We start from the raw sequence: 16,195 nt of genomic DNA, 5'->3' as shown, positions 1-16,195 counted from the left end.
ATGCTAAAACCTTCACAGAGCAACCATCAGTTTACATAGACCGTTGTCAGATCTGAGATTCAATACTATAGAGGCTATTTCGAGCTGTGCTAGACAGCCTCCACCGGATCTCCCAATACCAGAAATGGTGAACGTGCATACCGTACGAGTATTACGGTCGATAGAGGCACAGATATGCCTGCTAGCATTACCTGCGCGGCCGTTTCATCATACACCGTTTGCAACTTGCATGATAAGCGAAGGAACGCTTGCTCTCCTATCGGCCTGCAAGTTCCTATTGAAGGGAAGAGAGCTATCAAGAGCTCGAGATCAGGTTCGCATGACAATTGGGTGCCTCAAGGCGTTGGGCGATATATGGCCCAGGACCGCAAGAAATCTGCAAGAGATACAAAGAATTGCTCTGCATGCACTGGGACTGAAAGAGGACACGCCTATTCCCGCTGTCAGCGACCCACCAAGTCTGTCAAGCAGTGAGAGATAGACGACTCAAGAGTCTGCTATTTCCTCATCAACTGGCGATGCTCCTTTTATCATCAACTCATTAGATGGTCCATGCTCATGGTATTCGCTTGGTGACATAGACCCGGAGATGCCATGGTGGATAGATCAGTGAGGGATTGAGAGCACGATTATGCCCGCTGAGATTTTATTTCTGGGGGAGAACGCCACCAGGTTTCTCTCCGATACAAACTCTTATTGTAGAAATCTCACTGTCCAAATTATCTGTAGATAAGTCTCTATATATGTATTCAGTATTCGCAACTCTGTCATTCTCAGTCCTTGGATTTATGCCCGATGATTGAGCGTGAGTAGTCGAGCAACTTAAACAATACACGAATATTTGGGGTGAAATCACGCCATAGAAATTTACCAGCGACTAATACAGCCGCACCAAAGTTCCACTTATCTCTGACCAGGACAATCATATTCTTCACCTGTACACACCTATCTGCTGAAAATTTTAAAATGTCCAAACATATTCCTCCACCTGGTGCGAGAAGCATCGATGAGATCCTTGCCGAGGCACGCACTCACCTTGTGCGCATTACTCCGGCCCAGCTTCTTACCGAGTTGCAATCCTCTTCATCTCACGGCCCAACTCACATTGTGGACATCCGACCAGCCGCCCAGCGTGAGCGAGAAGGCACCTTGATCTTCCCCGACGCTCCATTATTCGACGCATCCGCCACTAAGCATACCATTAACATCATTGAACGCAATGTGCTGGAGTGGCGCCTAGATCCCCAAAACGAAGCCCGGATCAGGGAGATTGTGGACGAGTTTGGATACGACACGCGAGTTATTGTGTCGTGTTCAGAGGGCTACACAAGTTCGCTGGCGGCGAGGGAACTGCAAAAGTTGGGACTGTCGCGAGCAACAGATTTGGAAGGTGGATATTGGGCTTGGAAGCGGTATCTGGATGCCAGACAAGCACCTGGCGCAACAGCTGAGCCATGAAACTGGCATCAGTTGGTTGTTAGAGTCAAGATCTGAGTATAGAACGAGACATTCGCATTGGGGTGTAACGTATAAAATGCCATTACTATCGATTCCTAATGTCATAATGAAATTCAGTAATAACTAGAAGGCGAATTATTGAGATTACGAATGATAATCTGCTAATGGCACGTGCTCAGATGCCACTGAGCAGACTTTCTTAAATGGAATCTGAAGATGTGAAAATATTGCGTTAAGATTATGGCTAGTTAATCATTGTCTCCCTAAACTTGGATCTCATATCATATAAGAAAAGACTCAATTGAGATAATGCCAAATTGATAAATTGAAAAGACCAAAGAGTACGACACAATTACGTGTGAAATATGCACTCGTCCCATGTCTATACCCAATATTAGAAATACGCCTGGATGCCCTTAATGACCTTAGATATGCTGGAAATTGTTATGCCTTGCTGTGAAAGCCAATAGTTACAAGTCTTATTTGCTGAAGTCATGAGCTGAGTAAATACGTAAACGCTCTGTCCTTAACACTACTTGAACCAACTGGATCAATTGTTTGAGGTCTTTGTAGGCAAACCTGAGGACCAAAAGCCAGTGCTCCCAAGAAGCATTTTGGGTTTGCTTACTATTTGGAATCAGACTTGGTAGAAGGCCGTAAGCTGACGGCAACACCAATTTACGATCGGGTACAGGACATCTATCCCTCCTGTACTAATGCATACATCGCATCCGTCCCTATAGCGACCGCATTATTCACAACTTATAAAGGTACGAGTGAACTGATCTAATTTGACGTTTAAACCGCTAGAGGTGCACCAATCCTGTAGGCGTAAGCTCTTTGAATCAGCTTACAACTAGCAGACATCTATACGACTGACAATAGTGCTGTAGCTCCAATTGGCAATGCAGATTTTGACCTTTCATTCGACATGGAGCGTTATGATGTTCTGATTCGTTCAGGAACTATTTTAATAGCTAGTGTTCTTGGTTTTCAGCCTTGCCTTAAGTTTCCATATCATGAAACACTGCGCACTTGCGCTTAGCATCATCAATGGATAACCACACGAATCTGAGCCGTATAGGTACCTTGTCTGCTACAGTCTCGGTTGAAAGTCCATGTGCTTGCCAACCTGGAAGCCAGGTTGGTGAATCTATTTAATAAGGACGCACATGCTACCAAGTATTTATCCCCTAGTTTAGTCATAAAACTAGTGCCTCTAAGATCAAGATCAGGGCGCTCGATACTCGTGCCGGGCATTTCGGCGGTATGATGAACCGCAAGATTTCGCGGGGTGCAGGCACCACGCAGCACCGCTAAAATTTCCCCAGATTTCGAATTATCCGGAGAACCTGGTGATGCATATACACCAATTGCTCAAGCATTCTAGATGGAGTTGTGTACATTATTACGCCATTAATGCCCCTTGGATTGTTGAAGATCTTATTGTTTTCTTGACTGTTTCTGGTTGACTGCTACATTGCTCTCCCCTCCGGTATCTCTGCACCAGATTATCCCATTAACGACAACAGTGTTGCTAGCAATGCCGTCGACCGGCTGGTACACCATCGGCATCGCGTCGTTTGCATCGATTGGCACGTTCTTATACGTATGTGAATCTTTGGATGCGAAGTTTCGGAAATCAGCTTCTAACAACAGTGGACAATAGGGCTATGATACGGGTATTGTTACTACGAGTTCGTCTACTACATTCTTCCTTATTATCCCTTTGAAAAATTACAGACGACTGAAGTAAATAGCAATTGCCCATGCCAGTTGGGCGGCTTACATGGGCAACCCATCTTCTGCTCTTACGGGAGCTGTATGTATCTCACTTGACACCCCAATACTTGCTGTTCTATTTTGACCGACAGTGACAAGGTTGGCGCCATCTACATAGCTGGCGAAGCAGTCGGTGCCTTATCGCAAATCTTAGTTGCCGACAAACTTGGACGAATTCGCTTCATGCAACTTGCAGCCGTTATTGTAACGATTGGGGCCATCTTGCAGACCGCATCAGTCAATATTGGCATGTTTCTTGCAGGGCGAGTTATCTCGGGAGTTGCCGTCGGGTATGCATGAAAACTCCCTTCATTCTCAAGAAACAAAAGAAGGCTAATTCTTATCGTGCGCCTTTCAGAGCATTGAGCGGTACTGTGCCTGTCTACCTCTCAGAGATCGCACCCCCCAAAAACCGAGGACTTATCGGCGGTCTCTCTGGTGTCGGCCTTTCATCCGGCATAATGCTTGCAAACTGGGTCGGCTATGCCTGTGGTTATGCTCCGTATGGTGCAGTCCAGTGGCGTCTCCCATTGGGTCTCCAGCTGCCCTGGGGCATTATCTTGTTCATCGGCTTGGCTACCTTCATGCCCAACTCCCCGCGTGAAATGATTCATAAGGGCAAGATCCAGGAAGCCCGACAAGAGTTTGCGAGAATTCGAAGCGATTTACATTCCCAGGAGCTACATGAAGAATTCGGACTTATGCGAAGGCAAATCGAATATGAGCGGTCGCGGGAACTCACCTCGTTTCGTGAGATCTTCAAGCTATATCGGCATCGCGTCTTGGTGTATGTTCTAGAACCTCTAGGAGGCGCCCTTGAGTCAAATAACTAAGTATTCTTTTAGGTCTGTCAGTGTGCAGGTTTTAACGACTGTAACGGGCGTCAATGTCATTCAGGTCAGTATTTGTTCATCTTTCGGCAAGATTGGATGATGTTGGGATAAGTTCTAACTAGCCTTTAGTACTACCAAAGTGAGTATACTGGTGCCCATGTGACCTAATAATCATTCGCCATTCTAACAACGAGTAGCAATTCTCTATAAGTCGTTGGGCATTAATTCCCAAACTATCCTCGCGCTCACCGCGGCCTGGGGAACATGTGCCTTCATCTCCAACGCCATCGCTGTCAACTTTCTTCCAGATAAACTAGGCCGTCGCAAGTAAGGACCCTCGTGCTAATAGCCAAAGGTACAACTTTAACTAACATGCACACAGAATGCTTCTCTTCGGGCTGACTTGTGTCATTGTCACCGAGATCTATGCCGCTATTATGCAACTCAAATTCCAGAACACGGATAACCGCGTTGGCAAGGGATTTGCCATTCTAGGAATCTTTTTGTTTGTTGTGTGCTACTGTGAGAACTACCTTGACATTTCTTTTTAACCTCCAGTCGTTGACTTTCTTCTTCCCTTCCCTTAACCTCTCACTTCTTCCAAGATCTTTCCTCTCGTCAAAGAAAACATGACTGCAAGTTCGAAGAACGAAACGAATAGTGCCAATGGCAAGGCGAACAACTTGAAAACGAACCGTGCCAAGGTTATCGTGGATGCTGCGTACGAGGGAGGATACGCAATCCCGGCCGTCTGTTGCTACAACCTCGAGGCTGTAGTGGCTACAGTTCGAGCAGCCGAAGCCAAGCGCTCGCCAGCGCTCATACAGCTCTTCCCATGGTCAATCGAATACGCAGATGCGCTTCTTTTGCACGCAGCGGCCGAGGCAGCGGATAAGGCGAATGTGCCAATTGGGGTGCACATGGACCACGCGCAAGACCCTGAAATCATCCGGCGAGCGGCAGACTTGGGCGGATTTGACGGTATTATGGTAGATATGAGTCACTACGGGCGTGACGAGAACATGCGCCTGAGCAAAGAGCTGGTTGAATACTGCAATGCTCGCGGCATCATTACCGAGTGCGAGCCGGGTCGCATCAACGGCACCGAAGATGGCATCCAGGATACAGAGGACTTGGAGGAGATTTTGACAACACCAGAGCAAGCCGAAGAGTTTGTAGCTCTAGGGATTGATTGGCTAGCGCCAGCCTTCGGTAATGTCCATGGCGCATATGGACCCAAAGGACCTCAACTCGACTTCCCACGACTGGAGCGCATTGCCGCTCACGTAGGCTCACGAGTGCGGCTAGTTCTACACGGAGCACACGAGAAATACTTTCAGGCTGAGCTTCTCTCCAAATGCATCTCATACGGCATGGCGAAAGTGAACATTAATGGGCCAGTAGCTGCGGCTTATATGGAAGTCGGTGCTAGGTTGATAGGCAAGGAGCCGCTGACAACGGTCATGGAGGAGCAGACAAAAGCCATGCAAAAGGTGATTGAAGACCACATGGACTGGCTCAAGTCAGCCGGCAAGGCGTGAATTGTGTCGCTGTATCTTACTACCATAGACTAGAGACTATTCGAAACCTATGTCGATGTTGAAGTCTTACAAATAAAAGCATTAACCTTTTTGATTCCCATATCCCCAGTGAGGATGATTGTTTCTGAAGATTAGATGTACTCGCCTAGTAATCATCTTTGCTTGACTTCATCTTATATCCAAGCCTCTTGCAATTGCTAACAAGTTATATACAACTGCTCTACCAAGTACCCTATTAGCTTTCACTTCTATCCGCTCCTACTGTTTGGCCTCCCCTAACGTTTCGATGTAGTCCTTCACCGAGTCGACAAAAGATGTGTCTTGCTTCATCCCAAGTGACAGAGATAAAGAGTTATCAAAATCATCTGCCCAAGAGTATAGTGTGGATTTTAAAGAAGGAACATCCTCTTCTCGCACAAAGGCCAATTTATCCTTTCCTCCAACCTCCTCCAAAGCATTCAACATATCTTGGATGGTGACTGCAAACCCTGGCATGTTGAGGACTCTTCTGTGTGGTGGAAGGGCATCACGAGGGAAGGTGAGTGCCACAAGAATGTTATGCACCAGCGTCTTGGGAGAAGACATCCAGTGCCGCCACGCGCGATCCTTTAGCGGCACAACGCATTCCTGTCCGTTCATTGGTTCTCGAATAATACCTGACAAGAAAGCCGAGATAGCCTTGCTGGGTGCTCCAGGGCGGACTGAGATTGTCGGGAAACGGAGCGAGAACCCATTGATCATTCCGCGGCGGGTAAAGTCGTTGATGAGTGTTTCACAGATGACTTTCTGGCAGCCATAAGACATCTCTGGGGTTGTAATATCCCTCTCGGTAACATTGTGCTTGGGTACAGGGGTGCCGTAGACAGCTTCGCTGGAGGCGTAGAGGACTCGAAGTCCAGGGCATATCTTTGCTAAATTATTCAACAGCGTCCATGTTGCAGTCACATTGACGCGATAGCCCAGGTCAAAATCGGCTTCAGCGGCCGAAGACATGACACCATGGAGTAAAATGGCGGCGTCAAGATCCTTGGTAATGACACTTGTAGGCGAGTCGACGAGGTCTGCTTGGATGGTTTGGGTCATCTGGGGATATTTTGCGCCTCGAGGAATGGAAGGCTCAATCACATCTGTTAGAATGAGCTCGTGCGAGCCATCATCGAAAAGTGCTTTAGACACAATCTGTCCTATGAACCCTGCAGCGCCAGTGATGAGGATCTTCATATTGTCTTTGTTTGGGGCAATAGAGGTAACAACTGTCTTTCTCTGGAGCAGTAGAAGTATGAAACGAGCCAATTGGGTTTTCTTTGTAACAGCTCTATCTTCCGTTTTTGAGCCTCTCTTTACTGGGGTGTCGTATTTACTTTGATGTTCTGGATCATTGAATCCCCTCCTCTTGCAACACTAGTCTCCAATACAACGTTCGGCTGGTTCCCGGGGGGCTATTCTAGTTCCACTTTAGCGAAGCTCCGGTTTTGTCAATGCGGCGCAATCATCCGCCGTGAGCAAACCGGCGTGACTTCGAGCCGGCCTAATGTTCCACCAGATGGTGAGGAGCTCAGCTCGACAAAGTCGGTGGTCCGAAAATGAAGAAGTTGAGCTATCAATCCATTACCCGGGTGGCGAACCGGCAGCGTGATTTATATACAGAGGAGTGAGTAAGAGGAACGAGGGAGTAAGAGCTTCGAAACTACCTAAGCTTGGTAACAAAAAGACTAGCTTTCTCTGCCCATCATGAGCGCCACTCAAACAATCACAGCCTCTCCAGCATCGGTCCGGGTGTTCAGCCCATTTAAGTGAGTCTTTCCATTCTCCAGAATATCCCGATGCTCTTTTCTAATCGAGATATCTATAGATTAGAAGGTCAATATGGTGACTTTCGAGATGATTTAGTCTCCCAAGGATATGCAGTCGTAAAAGGCGCTGTGTCCCCCGATAGGGCTAGCCACTACCAGCAAAAGGCCTTTGAATGGCTCAAATCCTTTGATAGCTCATTGGACTTGGAAAACCCTTCGACCTGGAAAACGGCGCAACTCCCAGTTCAAACAGATAAGAACACCTATGAAAACTACGGAGTCGTTCACGAGCGCTTCATGTGGGAGGCGCGTATGGAGCCTGGAGTCATAGATGCGTTTGCAAAGGTGTGGGGAACTGAAGAGCTGCTTGTCTCGTTTGACTCACTTAATGTCACTCTTCCCAACCTGAAGGCTGCTCGTGCCCCTTGGCCACATGTCGACCAGGCTCCTCGGAAGCGTGGTATGCACTGCGTACAAGGAATCATTAATCTGAGCCATGCTAGGCCCGAGGATGGTTCACTAGTTGTTATACCCGGCTCACACGCTTTGGTTGAAGAATTCTTTGACACTCAGACGGATTCTGGAACTTGGGAATGGCGAGACAATCGCTATTTCAACGACAAGGACATGGAATGGTTCCGTAAGCATGGCCTCGAGCCGCAGCGGGTTGTTGCCGAGCCAGGAGATTTGATCCTCTGGGATTCGCGTACCATTCACTGGGGCGGCGAGCCTACAGAGAAGAGCCAAACCATTCGCACAGTCATCTATGCTGCCTATGCACCGGCGAAGCTGGCCTCCAAGGAAGCGATTGTGGAAAAGCAAAAAGTCTTTGCGGCCAATGGGGCTACGACTCACTGGCCACACGACAACATCAAGCTCCGAGAGCTGAAGGCCCAACTGCCCGATGGAACAGCAGATCCTCGTGATAGATCTGAACCTCGTGAGAAGCCTCAACACACCGAGCAACTGTTGAGATTGGCAGGTGTCAAAGCTTACTGACGAGCTTGATGATGAGTGCCATTATATAGCGAAGCATGGTTCAACCATTGCAGTCTTCTTTCATACATGTAACACACAGCTTAATTTGTTACAATTAGTTCAATACAAATTGCATGCATTTGTCCTTGTAAGGAAATTAAGTCTTTGAGCCCTATGTTTACAACCGATCTAGCTCTTGCTTTTGGACGTGGTAATTTACACCTGATGGACGATACAAAATCCAACTCGTGATGACCCCTAGACTGCTTGGCTCAGAAGAACGCGTAAACAATCATTTGTAACGTTCCGCGACATCATTGCGCCGGAGCGTCTGTAGGCTAATCCTTAGTAGCCGCTTTGTGTGGCTCTCAAGCTCGAGGAGCGAGTCAGGCCCAGCACAGCTGATGACTGCTAGATTGATCCCAAGTGCTTACCCCGCGCTTTTCCCCAGAGACCATTTTGCACTACAAAATTCCTGTGGGGCTAGGAAGGCAAGAATCGTGAGGGGAAAGTTGGGGATTCTGAAAGTCTGGGGTTTTGTGAGCCGCCATTTGGTTGACGGTGACTTGTTCAGGTATAGCAGCCTTTTCTCGTAAAGGTCCTGGCCTCTATTTCGAAAGATTGATATTCTGCCGAGGCGTCACGATGCTTGGGAGTGCAAGACAAAGCCCTGACATGTCGGCTGATCGGGGTTTTGAGTCTGGCGAGCCGCCGAGCAAGCGGCCGAGGATGCTTTCCAAGGCGTAAGTGTAACCCTAGTCTGTTGGAGTGCGTGGTCGTTGGCCTATCCTTATTGACTAATCGACAACAGCTGCGAAATTTGCAAGATGAAAAAATCACGATGTGACAGTGGCCGTCCACAATGCGACACATGTCGCCGGAAAGGTGGGAATTTCGCGTTGCTTCGGTTTTCTTGTGAGAGATGCTCATTCATAGCATAGGCCTCACCTGCGTATATCGTGAAAAGGGGCAGCCGGGATTGCGTCCCGGGTACGGCAAGGCGATTAAGCAACGTCTCACTCTGTTAGAAAATAACATGGACAAGATCAATCAGTCTATCCAGGATGTGTTGAATTATGTGCGGGCTGAGCCTATCACTAAAGTTTCCACATCAATGGCCGATGATAGCCTTGGAGCTTCGTCCCTTGAAACCATCGACAAGGCCAGCCACTCCGCCCAAGACATCCTAAGTCCCATCCACAGGGGCATGGTAGCGACGACTCCCCTTCCGCCAGCAAATAACATCATCTCAACTGATAGGACTATTGATGAGCCCCAGATATGGTCGGTTTCGCAGCAACGGCCCGAAGTGAGGTCGCTCACCTCAACTCCGGCAGATACTATGACCAGTCAATTGCGTCCTTCTCAAGCTCTAGCTTCTGTCGGCAGCGGACTACCTTCTCATGAGATCATGGACGAGCTTCTGGAGTTATTTTTTGACCTCGTTTACCCGTGGGCCCCCCTGTTCTTCAAACCCAGCTTTACAGCCAATATGTACGCATCGGAGCGCCAAATCCTCCTACACGGTATCGTCATAGTTGCTTTTCGCTTCTGGAGGAAATCAGATCCGCCATTAGAAACCCGAGAGGCGTTCGTCAAGGCATCTCGTGATTTCATTTTGTTGAAGACTATTGATTCGTGTACCCTGATCTCAACTCAAGCTTTAACTCTTCTCGCCATTGATACAATTGGTCAGGGACAGGGACCGCGTACTTGGAACGTAATGTCCATGCTCGTCACTGCCGCTAAACATTTGGGCTTGTCGAAAAGTCCTTCTTCCTCAAGCATCGAAACAAATACACCGCTCGTTCGAAACGAAGATCCCGATGATGGGCTAGATTCATCAATTATTGAGACAGAGGAGAGACGACGCTTGTTCTGGGTTATATATAGCATCGACCGCCTCTCCAGCGTATCCCACGGTCAACCCGGTGGCACAGATACGAGAAATATCCGGTTACCATATCCAGTAAATGATGAAGACTGGGGCCAGTCGGTACCATCTGACTGGTTCCAGGCAACAGGAGCGATTAAGCAATCACAGTGGTACAATACCTTCAACCTTTGGCGCCACTACATCGATCTTTTAGCCTTGCTAGACCGGTCTAATCAACTCTTGATTCAACCCGTCAATTACTCGCTGCCAGCTCATTGTCAGGAGTGGCAAAGTAGTTTTCGGCGGTTGGACATCAATTTAGCCACCTGGTTCGAAAACCTCCCGCGAGAAGTCCGAGAGCCGCCTCCTGACTTTAATCCCATGTGGATTCTAGTTCATGCTACATTTCATCTGTATAGCTCCCGTTACTTAATTCTTACCTTCTCGCCGTTCTTTATATTCTCGTAAGTACTAATGAGTCTGAGAAATGCAGTATAAATATTCGCATGTATACGGTTGCGGCATTTCCATCGACATCCTCTCCCTATTTGAGGCCATCACCATCAGCTCGCGCTCGCTGCCGCCAGGCTGTCAGAGATATCGCATCACTAGCATCTTCTGTCCAGCCTCAGAAATTGGAACAATTAGGTCCTTTGTTTGCTTTCGTGGTTTGGGTCGCTGCTAGGAGCCTAATTATACTGTGGACAACGGGACACGAGAACACGTACGGGTCTATGCCCACCGATTTAGAACCATTGCTTAGTAGCTTGCGACAATTATCGATACCCTGGCCGTGTTCTCAACGGTACATCAACCTCATCCAGCTGATTTTGGATACCAAGAACAATCCGGGTGGCCCAACGGGCTTGGAAATCTTCAACGATACGAGGCGGACAGCTTATGGGCTCCAGAACCGTCTCAGTACTTTAGCCGACCCCCAACTTCCGGAATTCGACTTCTTGGATATGCCGATCTTAGACATGAGTGAAATGTCCGCGCCTTGGAGTAGTACATTTGTTGCAGATGTTGATGGAGAATGGCTATAATGATTGTGGCCATGCTTTCCTCGTGTTTCGTCCACTGGCAGATATATACAAGCTACGAGAGGTAGAATTACTGCCTTATAATCATAGAATTATTTATTCATCGATACCATGTCTAATTATGCATCTTACGCCATTATTAAGTATACAGCCTTTACAACTCTATTTGCGATATAGAGCTCCGTGCACAGCCCTTATCCTTATTTCCATGCCTTGTGCCAGTTGCTTTCACTGTCTCTATGTTTCAGCATAATAGTAGAAGTTATTACACCTGATGGGCATAACCATTTAATCCCGCTCAACTTCGCGCACTTGCTCCATCACTAAACTCACCAACTTACCTTTCTCCAAAGCCGACCGTACATTGCTTATGGTCCACTCTTCCATCTTGGTTTTCGTCTTAACTCATCCCACTTCGATTAGCATTCCCATCTTGCTGAAGAATAAGCGGACTACAGTACTAACCTCGACCGTCGACGTCCCCATATGGGGCAGTAGACATACATGTGGGTTAGATACCAAGCCAGGATGTATGTTAGGCTCCTGCTGATAAACATCTAATCCAACGGACCAAACCTTGCCGTTATTGAGGGCGTCGACAAGAGCAGCTTCATCCATGACACCTCCCCTGGCAGTGTTGACAATGACAACACCTTGCTTCATCTTATCGAACTCTGGAGTAGAAATAATATTCCGTGTTCCTGACTAAGTTGAGCCTCCTGATCAGTTTTGTTCAACGCATAATTTGCAAAGAGCGTAACAATCTGTGGACTCACGTTGAGCGGCAGGTTCAAACTCAGCACATCGCTTCTTGCCAACAGATCTTCAAAGCCCACGTATTCTGCACCGCCGGCCTGCTCCACGTCCAGCTGCTTCCTATTGTGGTATATAACGCTCATGCCGAAAACCTCGGCTTTTTTCTTCAGATTCCGACCAATGCCTCCCATTCCTAGGATACCAAGGATTTTGCCTTGTGGATCATGGCCGAGAGGAGGAGGCGGTACGGCTCCCCTCCACGTACCATTCCGTATCGCCATAATGCCGTTATTGAATCCTCGGAGCGCGGCCAGGATCAGAAAGATGGCAGTGTCAGCCGTAGCGTCATCGACCACGTTGGGGCAATTTGAAATAAGAATTGAGCGTGCTGTACATGCAGAAACATGTATATTGTCATAACCAGCACCTGTATCCACCATGATGTATAATTAGACGAAATTCCTGTAGGCCGGCCATTCGAGCCTAATACATGCCGTTGTAAACTTTCATTTAGGAACACAACTCACCGTTGTGACATATAAACTTTAAGCTCTTCGGCAACGCTTGGATGAGTTCTTCGTCATATCTGCCTGTGACGGCAAGGCTAGATGGTGCCCGGTCACAAATTACAACAACGCCGTCGAGTCTGCCAGATGTGCATTCTTCAATAAACTCTGCTCGATTCTTTGCTTGAGTAGAGACCAGTTCTGCAACATCGCAAAGGGCGTTCCAGGAAGTCGTGGCGCTGTAGTGGCTCAAATGTTAGCCGTGTCGCCAAGTTTGAATCGTCAGACAAAATGCGGAAGCTATGATTAAAGGCTGCACTCACTGGTCAATCTTACCAAGCAACAAAGCCTTGGGTTTGCCCATGATTCACTGTCTGATTTGCGATGTGCTCCTTCTAAGGTGTGTGAATTCCGAATGAAACGGCTTCCAAGTTTAGACACTGCTCGAAGGCTCAATCCAATAACCCTTGGCGCGAACTGCCTGTTCATAAAGCTGCAGCCTCACTACTCGGCACATCAATACGCCGATTCGTAATCCCCGCCGGACACAGCACCGTGCCGGACCCGAAAGTGGGCTTCAGTTGCCGCCCAGCCAGACCCAGTACCGGGATCGGCATATGTATGTACTTGTACGTACATGCATGGTATCTTCGTAATACTGATACATCATCCAGTTTACACGTCTCCCCAAGCCTAACGAGACCGGAGGCATTCACCGTCGGTGCCTGTCTAAATTCCTGAACACGATGCGGCTACATGATTTGATTGCTGTTGGCCAACTAAGCTTATGTGAGACAGGCTCACAACATTTATGTGAAGCCGCACGACAGGGTCGACAACAAGACCAACGTCACAAGCGTTAAGACAAGCTACAAATGTAGAGTCTATGATGAAATACACCTGGGCAAATAGTAAACCATTCTAGGGAACACTTATTAACATTGTCCAAATGCTAACCTAACAGCTAGTATGTGCTTATCACTAGCAAAAGAAATGTATTTGCCGTGAAGGTAATGGGTGTACAGGTATTTCGGAAAGAACCAGATTTAGCCGTGACAGCGTCTTGAGGCGTCTTTTCCGGCAAGACTACGGAGTAGGCGGTTTCACAGGTTTTAGCCAATTTGCGGCTATCTTCTCTTTCGCTCTTTGTCCTCTTTATCCATGAGGTAATAATTTCGGTGGATTGTGTGCGATCGAGCTAAAGACGGCAGTACCCTTGCAGAAATTTGGTTGCGGAACAGTGAGCTTTGAGCTGAGGACGCCGGAATGTGGAGACGCCCCCTTCAGCACTGTTGTAAATGCTACCCAACTTATCATCGTATTTCCCTCGATTAAATTATCTTTCTCTCATACATTCTAGAAGCAGCTGGATTCCCTGCGGTGTCGGCTGAAATGGATCCCAATACCCGAGGCTATGGAGCGCAAGTGGATTGCTGTCAAGGGCTCGCCGATGAAAGTGGCCTGATTTCTCTTCCGCCACACGTGTCAAATCGGAGACTACCATCCAATTTAGGAATCAGGGGCCAGGCCCCCCTATCAAACACCTTTAATAAGGACGTACCTAAATTATTTTGCCCGGAGACGTTGGGCTTTCTCGATCCAGTAAGACATCACGCAGCGAAAAGTTAAACTTTTGGGTACGAATACTACCCGTATTAGTATGGATTGTATCACTAAAAAATTGCAGCATCTTCTTGCATGTCCCTGCATGGGAGAGTAACCCTTTATCCCTTGAGCGCGCCTCATAAAGTGGAGAATCGGGCAGAGGCCGGAGAAGAGATGGAAGTGGGCTTTAACACGGAGTAGCAGAATGTATATGAGTTAGGCTGTCACAGTCACATGCGACAAAAAAATGATGACGGGATTTTTCACGGTTATTTCCGTTCTTCTTCCCTCCCTCCCTCTTCTCTAACTTTTTCTTCTCATTCGTCTTCTTATTTCCCAGGCGCTTGTTATTTGTTTTGGTGTCCATTCCTCTTCTCTTTACACAAAATACCCAAGTCTCCTGCTCATATTCTGTTGAAGGGTGATTTCATTTGCCATTCACGACTTTTCTATCATCGACGATCTACACGAGACATAAAGAATCCGAACCAACAAAATTAAACACAAGAAAAACACCCGCAAGGAAGAGCACGACCAACATTCCCCCCTCAGTTCATTCGTGAATACGACTCCGACAAGTCCGCCCTCGACCCCACCTCTTATACTATCGATACCAAGATGAAGCTCACACGCGCCATTTCTTTGACCAACTTTATGGTCGCCACTTCAGCGCTCGGCTTTCAGGTCTTTGTCCTTTACCCTTGGCACAAGGAACTGGACAACGGGTTTGAAGACCTCAAAAAGGAGCACATGAAGGTCCTCGACGCAGTTGGAAAGAGTGTAAGCGAGCAGCAGCGGATGGCCTTCTCGAACAGGCTCAGCGAACTCAAGACACAAAGCTCTCGACGATGGTGGTGGATGTAAGGGAGCAAGAAACATGAAGGAAATACATCTAGAGACCAAGTTGCCCCTTCGAAAACACAGCCATATAAACGGATTATCAACGTCAACGTTCTATACTACGCGATGTATAGTTTTCGTGAGCGGTGACAAAATCCATACTATATGGCGAATACATAGATACTTTTCCCGGGGAGAAGGTTTTTCGGCGAAAATTGTTATTTTGGTTTGAACTGTTCAATGCCTCATTCTTTATCAGGTGTATATTAACTAGATTTTCTGCTAAATACTCACTAGCGACTTAATATATCATTTTTGTTAACTGTCATATCATATCTGCATATGTTTATATCATCTCCCATTGCCACAAGTAAAGAATCATCCGGAAGTATTGTTAACATCTATTTGTCTTGCATTGAGTCTCCGACTATATAGGACGTATAGGACCCTATGCTTTTTGTGCGGACGGCCATTCTATATGCAATATGCCTGCATTCGTTCGCATAACTAGCAAGAAGTTACCGCATAACCAAGTCCAGATGATCGGTCCATCCAACTAATACGAGATGAAAAGGGTGTCACCCCGGAGTACCACGTGGCGTGTCTCGGTTGACGTGAATTTAAGCCGACTTTTGCGGTCAGCAAATGTGACTCCAGGTGGTAGGTATGCGATCCTCCGTTCGAAGATGGTGATTGCTCTATCACGACTATTTAATTGTCCATGGTGACGCCAAATATATAAAACCAACCAAAAATGGCCATCTAGTTTCTACGAGATGAATAGCTAGTTGATATAGGCAGATGACCTCATGATACATTTTGTTTATGAATCGTTGTTCAATCGCCAGAGTCAATATTAACATAGAATAGCTTCATACCATATCTCAGCAAAGCTTTTAGAAAGGTGTAAAAGCTTTCTTCCCATATATATTACATCATCCACGATGTGAGGTAAGATGTTTATTTTTACCACTTCAGCTGGATACCAGAATCTCTTTTAAGAGGCGCACATATCATAGGAAATCCAATCCAACTCCCAGCCATTCAAACAGACAGCATCAATTTAAGGTCCATTAAGTCTATCGATAGATATACCGGATAATTTTGAGCATGTTTTCGAGACAACAGAAATGATACCTGGGGTGCCTTTAAGTCACCCCGCTCGAATGAGGCCACTACTCTGT

At 47.2% G+C, this 16,195-nt stretch overlaps 7 protein-coding genes across 7 annotated transcripts; 5 read left to right on the top strand and 2 right to left on the bottom strand.

The window, feature by feature from the left end:
• Nucleotides 1-966: 966 nt before the first annotated feature.
• On the top strand, nucleotides 967-1,458 carry Triagg1_5609 (uncharacterized protein; the record flags this gene model as incomplete). The annotated part of the gene is made up of 1 exon (XM_062900143.1): nucleotides 967-1,458. One exon carries the CDS (start codon nucleotides 967-969, stop codon nucleotides 1,456-1,458), a length of 492 nt encoding a protein of 163 aa, XP_062755409.1.
• Nucleotides 1,459-3,001: 1,543 nt separating this feature from the next.
• On the top strand, nucleotides 3,002-5,614 carry Triagg1_5608 (uncharacterized protein; the record flags this gene model as incomplete). Its single annotated transcript, XM_062900142.1, has 10 exons — nucleotides 3,002-3,067; nucleotides 3,128-3,155; nucleotides 3,219-3,280; nucleotides 3,340-3,530; nucleotides 3,599-4,027; nucleotides 4,086-4,137; nucleotides 4,203-4,212; nucleotides 4,271-4,400; nucleotides 4,456-4,585; nucleotides 4,679-5,614. The coding sequence occupies 10 exons, from the start codon at nucleotides 3,002-3,004 to the stop codon at nucleotides 5,612-5,614; spliced, it is 2,034 nt and encodes a 677-aa protein (XP_062755408.1).
• A 258-nt stretch (nucleotides 5,615-5,872) lies between these two features.
• On the bottom strand, nucleotides 5,873-6,835 carry Triagg1_5607 (uncharacterized protein; the record flags this gene model as incomplete). Its single annotated transcript, XM_062900140.1, has 1 exon — nucleotides 5,873-6,835. One exon carries the CDS (start codon nucleotides 6,833-6,835, stop codon nucleotides 5,873-5,875), a length of 963 nt encoding a protein of 320 aa, XP_062755407.1.
• Nucleotides 6,836-7,345: 510 nt separating this feature from the next.
• Triagg1_5606 (uncharacterized protein) lies at nucleotides 7,346-8,406 on the top strand (the record flags this gene model as incomplete). The annotated part of the gene is made up of 2 exons (XM_062900139.1): nucleotides 7,346-7,407; nucleotides 7,467-8,406. The coding sequence occupies 2 exons, from the start codon at nucleotides 7,346-7,348 to the stop codon at nucleotides 8,404-8,406; spliced, it is 1,002 nt and encodes a 333-aa protein (XP_062755406.1).
• Nucleotides 8,407-9,421: 1,015 nt separating this feature from the next.
• On the top strand, nucleotides 9,422-10,729 carry Triagg1_5605 (transcriptional regulator family: Fungal Specific TF; the record flags this gene model as incomplete). The annotated part of the gene is made up of 1 exon (XM_062900138.1): nucleotides 9,422-10,729. The coding sequence occupies one exon, from the start codon at nucleotides 9,422-9,424 to the stop codon at nucleotides 10,727-10,729; it is 1,308 nt and encodes a 435-aa protein (XP_062755405.1).
• Nucleotides 10,730-11,709: 980 nt separating this feature from the next.
• Nucleotides 11,710-12,930, bottom strand: Triagg1_5604 (uncharacterized protein; the record flags this gene model as incomplete). Its single annotated transcript, XM_062900137.1, has 4 exons — nucleotides 11,710-12,009; nucleotides 12,081-12,448; nucleotides 12,588-12,805; nucleotides 12,890-12,930. 4 exons carry the CDS (start codon nucleotides 12,928-12,930, stop codon nucleotides 11,710-11,712), a joined length of 927 nt encoding a protein of 308 aa, XP_062755404.1.
• A 1,859-nt stretch (nucleotides 12,931-14,789) lies between these two features.
• On the top strand, nucleotides 14,790-15,035 carry Triagg1_5603 (uncharacterized protein; the record flags this gene model as incomplete). Its single annotated transcript, XM_062900136.1, has 1 exon — nucleotides 14,790-15,035. One exon carries the CDS (start codon nucleotides 14,790-14,792, stop codon nucleotides 15,033-15,035), a length of 246 nt encoding a protein of 81 aa, XP_062755403.1.
• Between the last annotated feature and the right edge of the window lie 1,160 nt (nucleotides 15,036-16,195).

This window comes from Trichoderma aggressivum, assembly GCF_033847375.1.
Source record: "Trichoderma aggressivum f. europaeum strain CBS 100526 chromosome Unknown scaffold_020, whole genome shotgun sequence".
Taxonomy (NCBI): Eukaryota; Fungi; Ascomycota; class Sordariomycetes; order Hypocreales; family Hypocreaceae; genus Trichoderma; species Trichoderma aggressivum.
The sequence above is the reverse complement of the archived record's forward strand: the minus strand, read 5'-3'. Positions and strand labels throughout refer to the sequence as shown.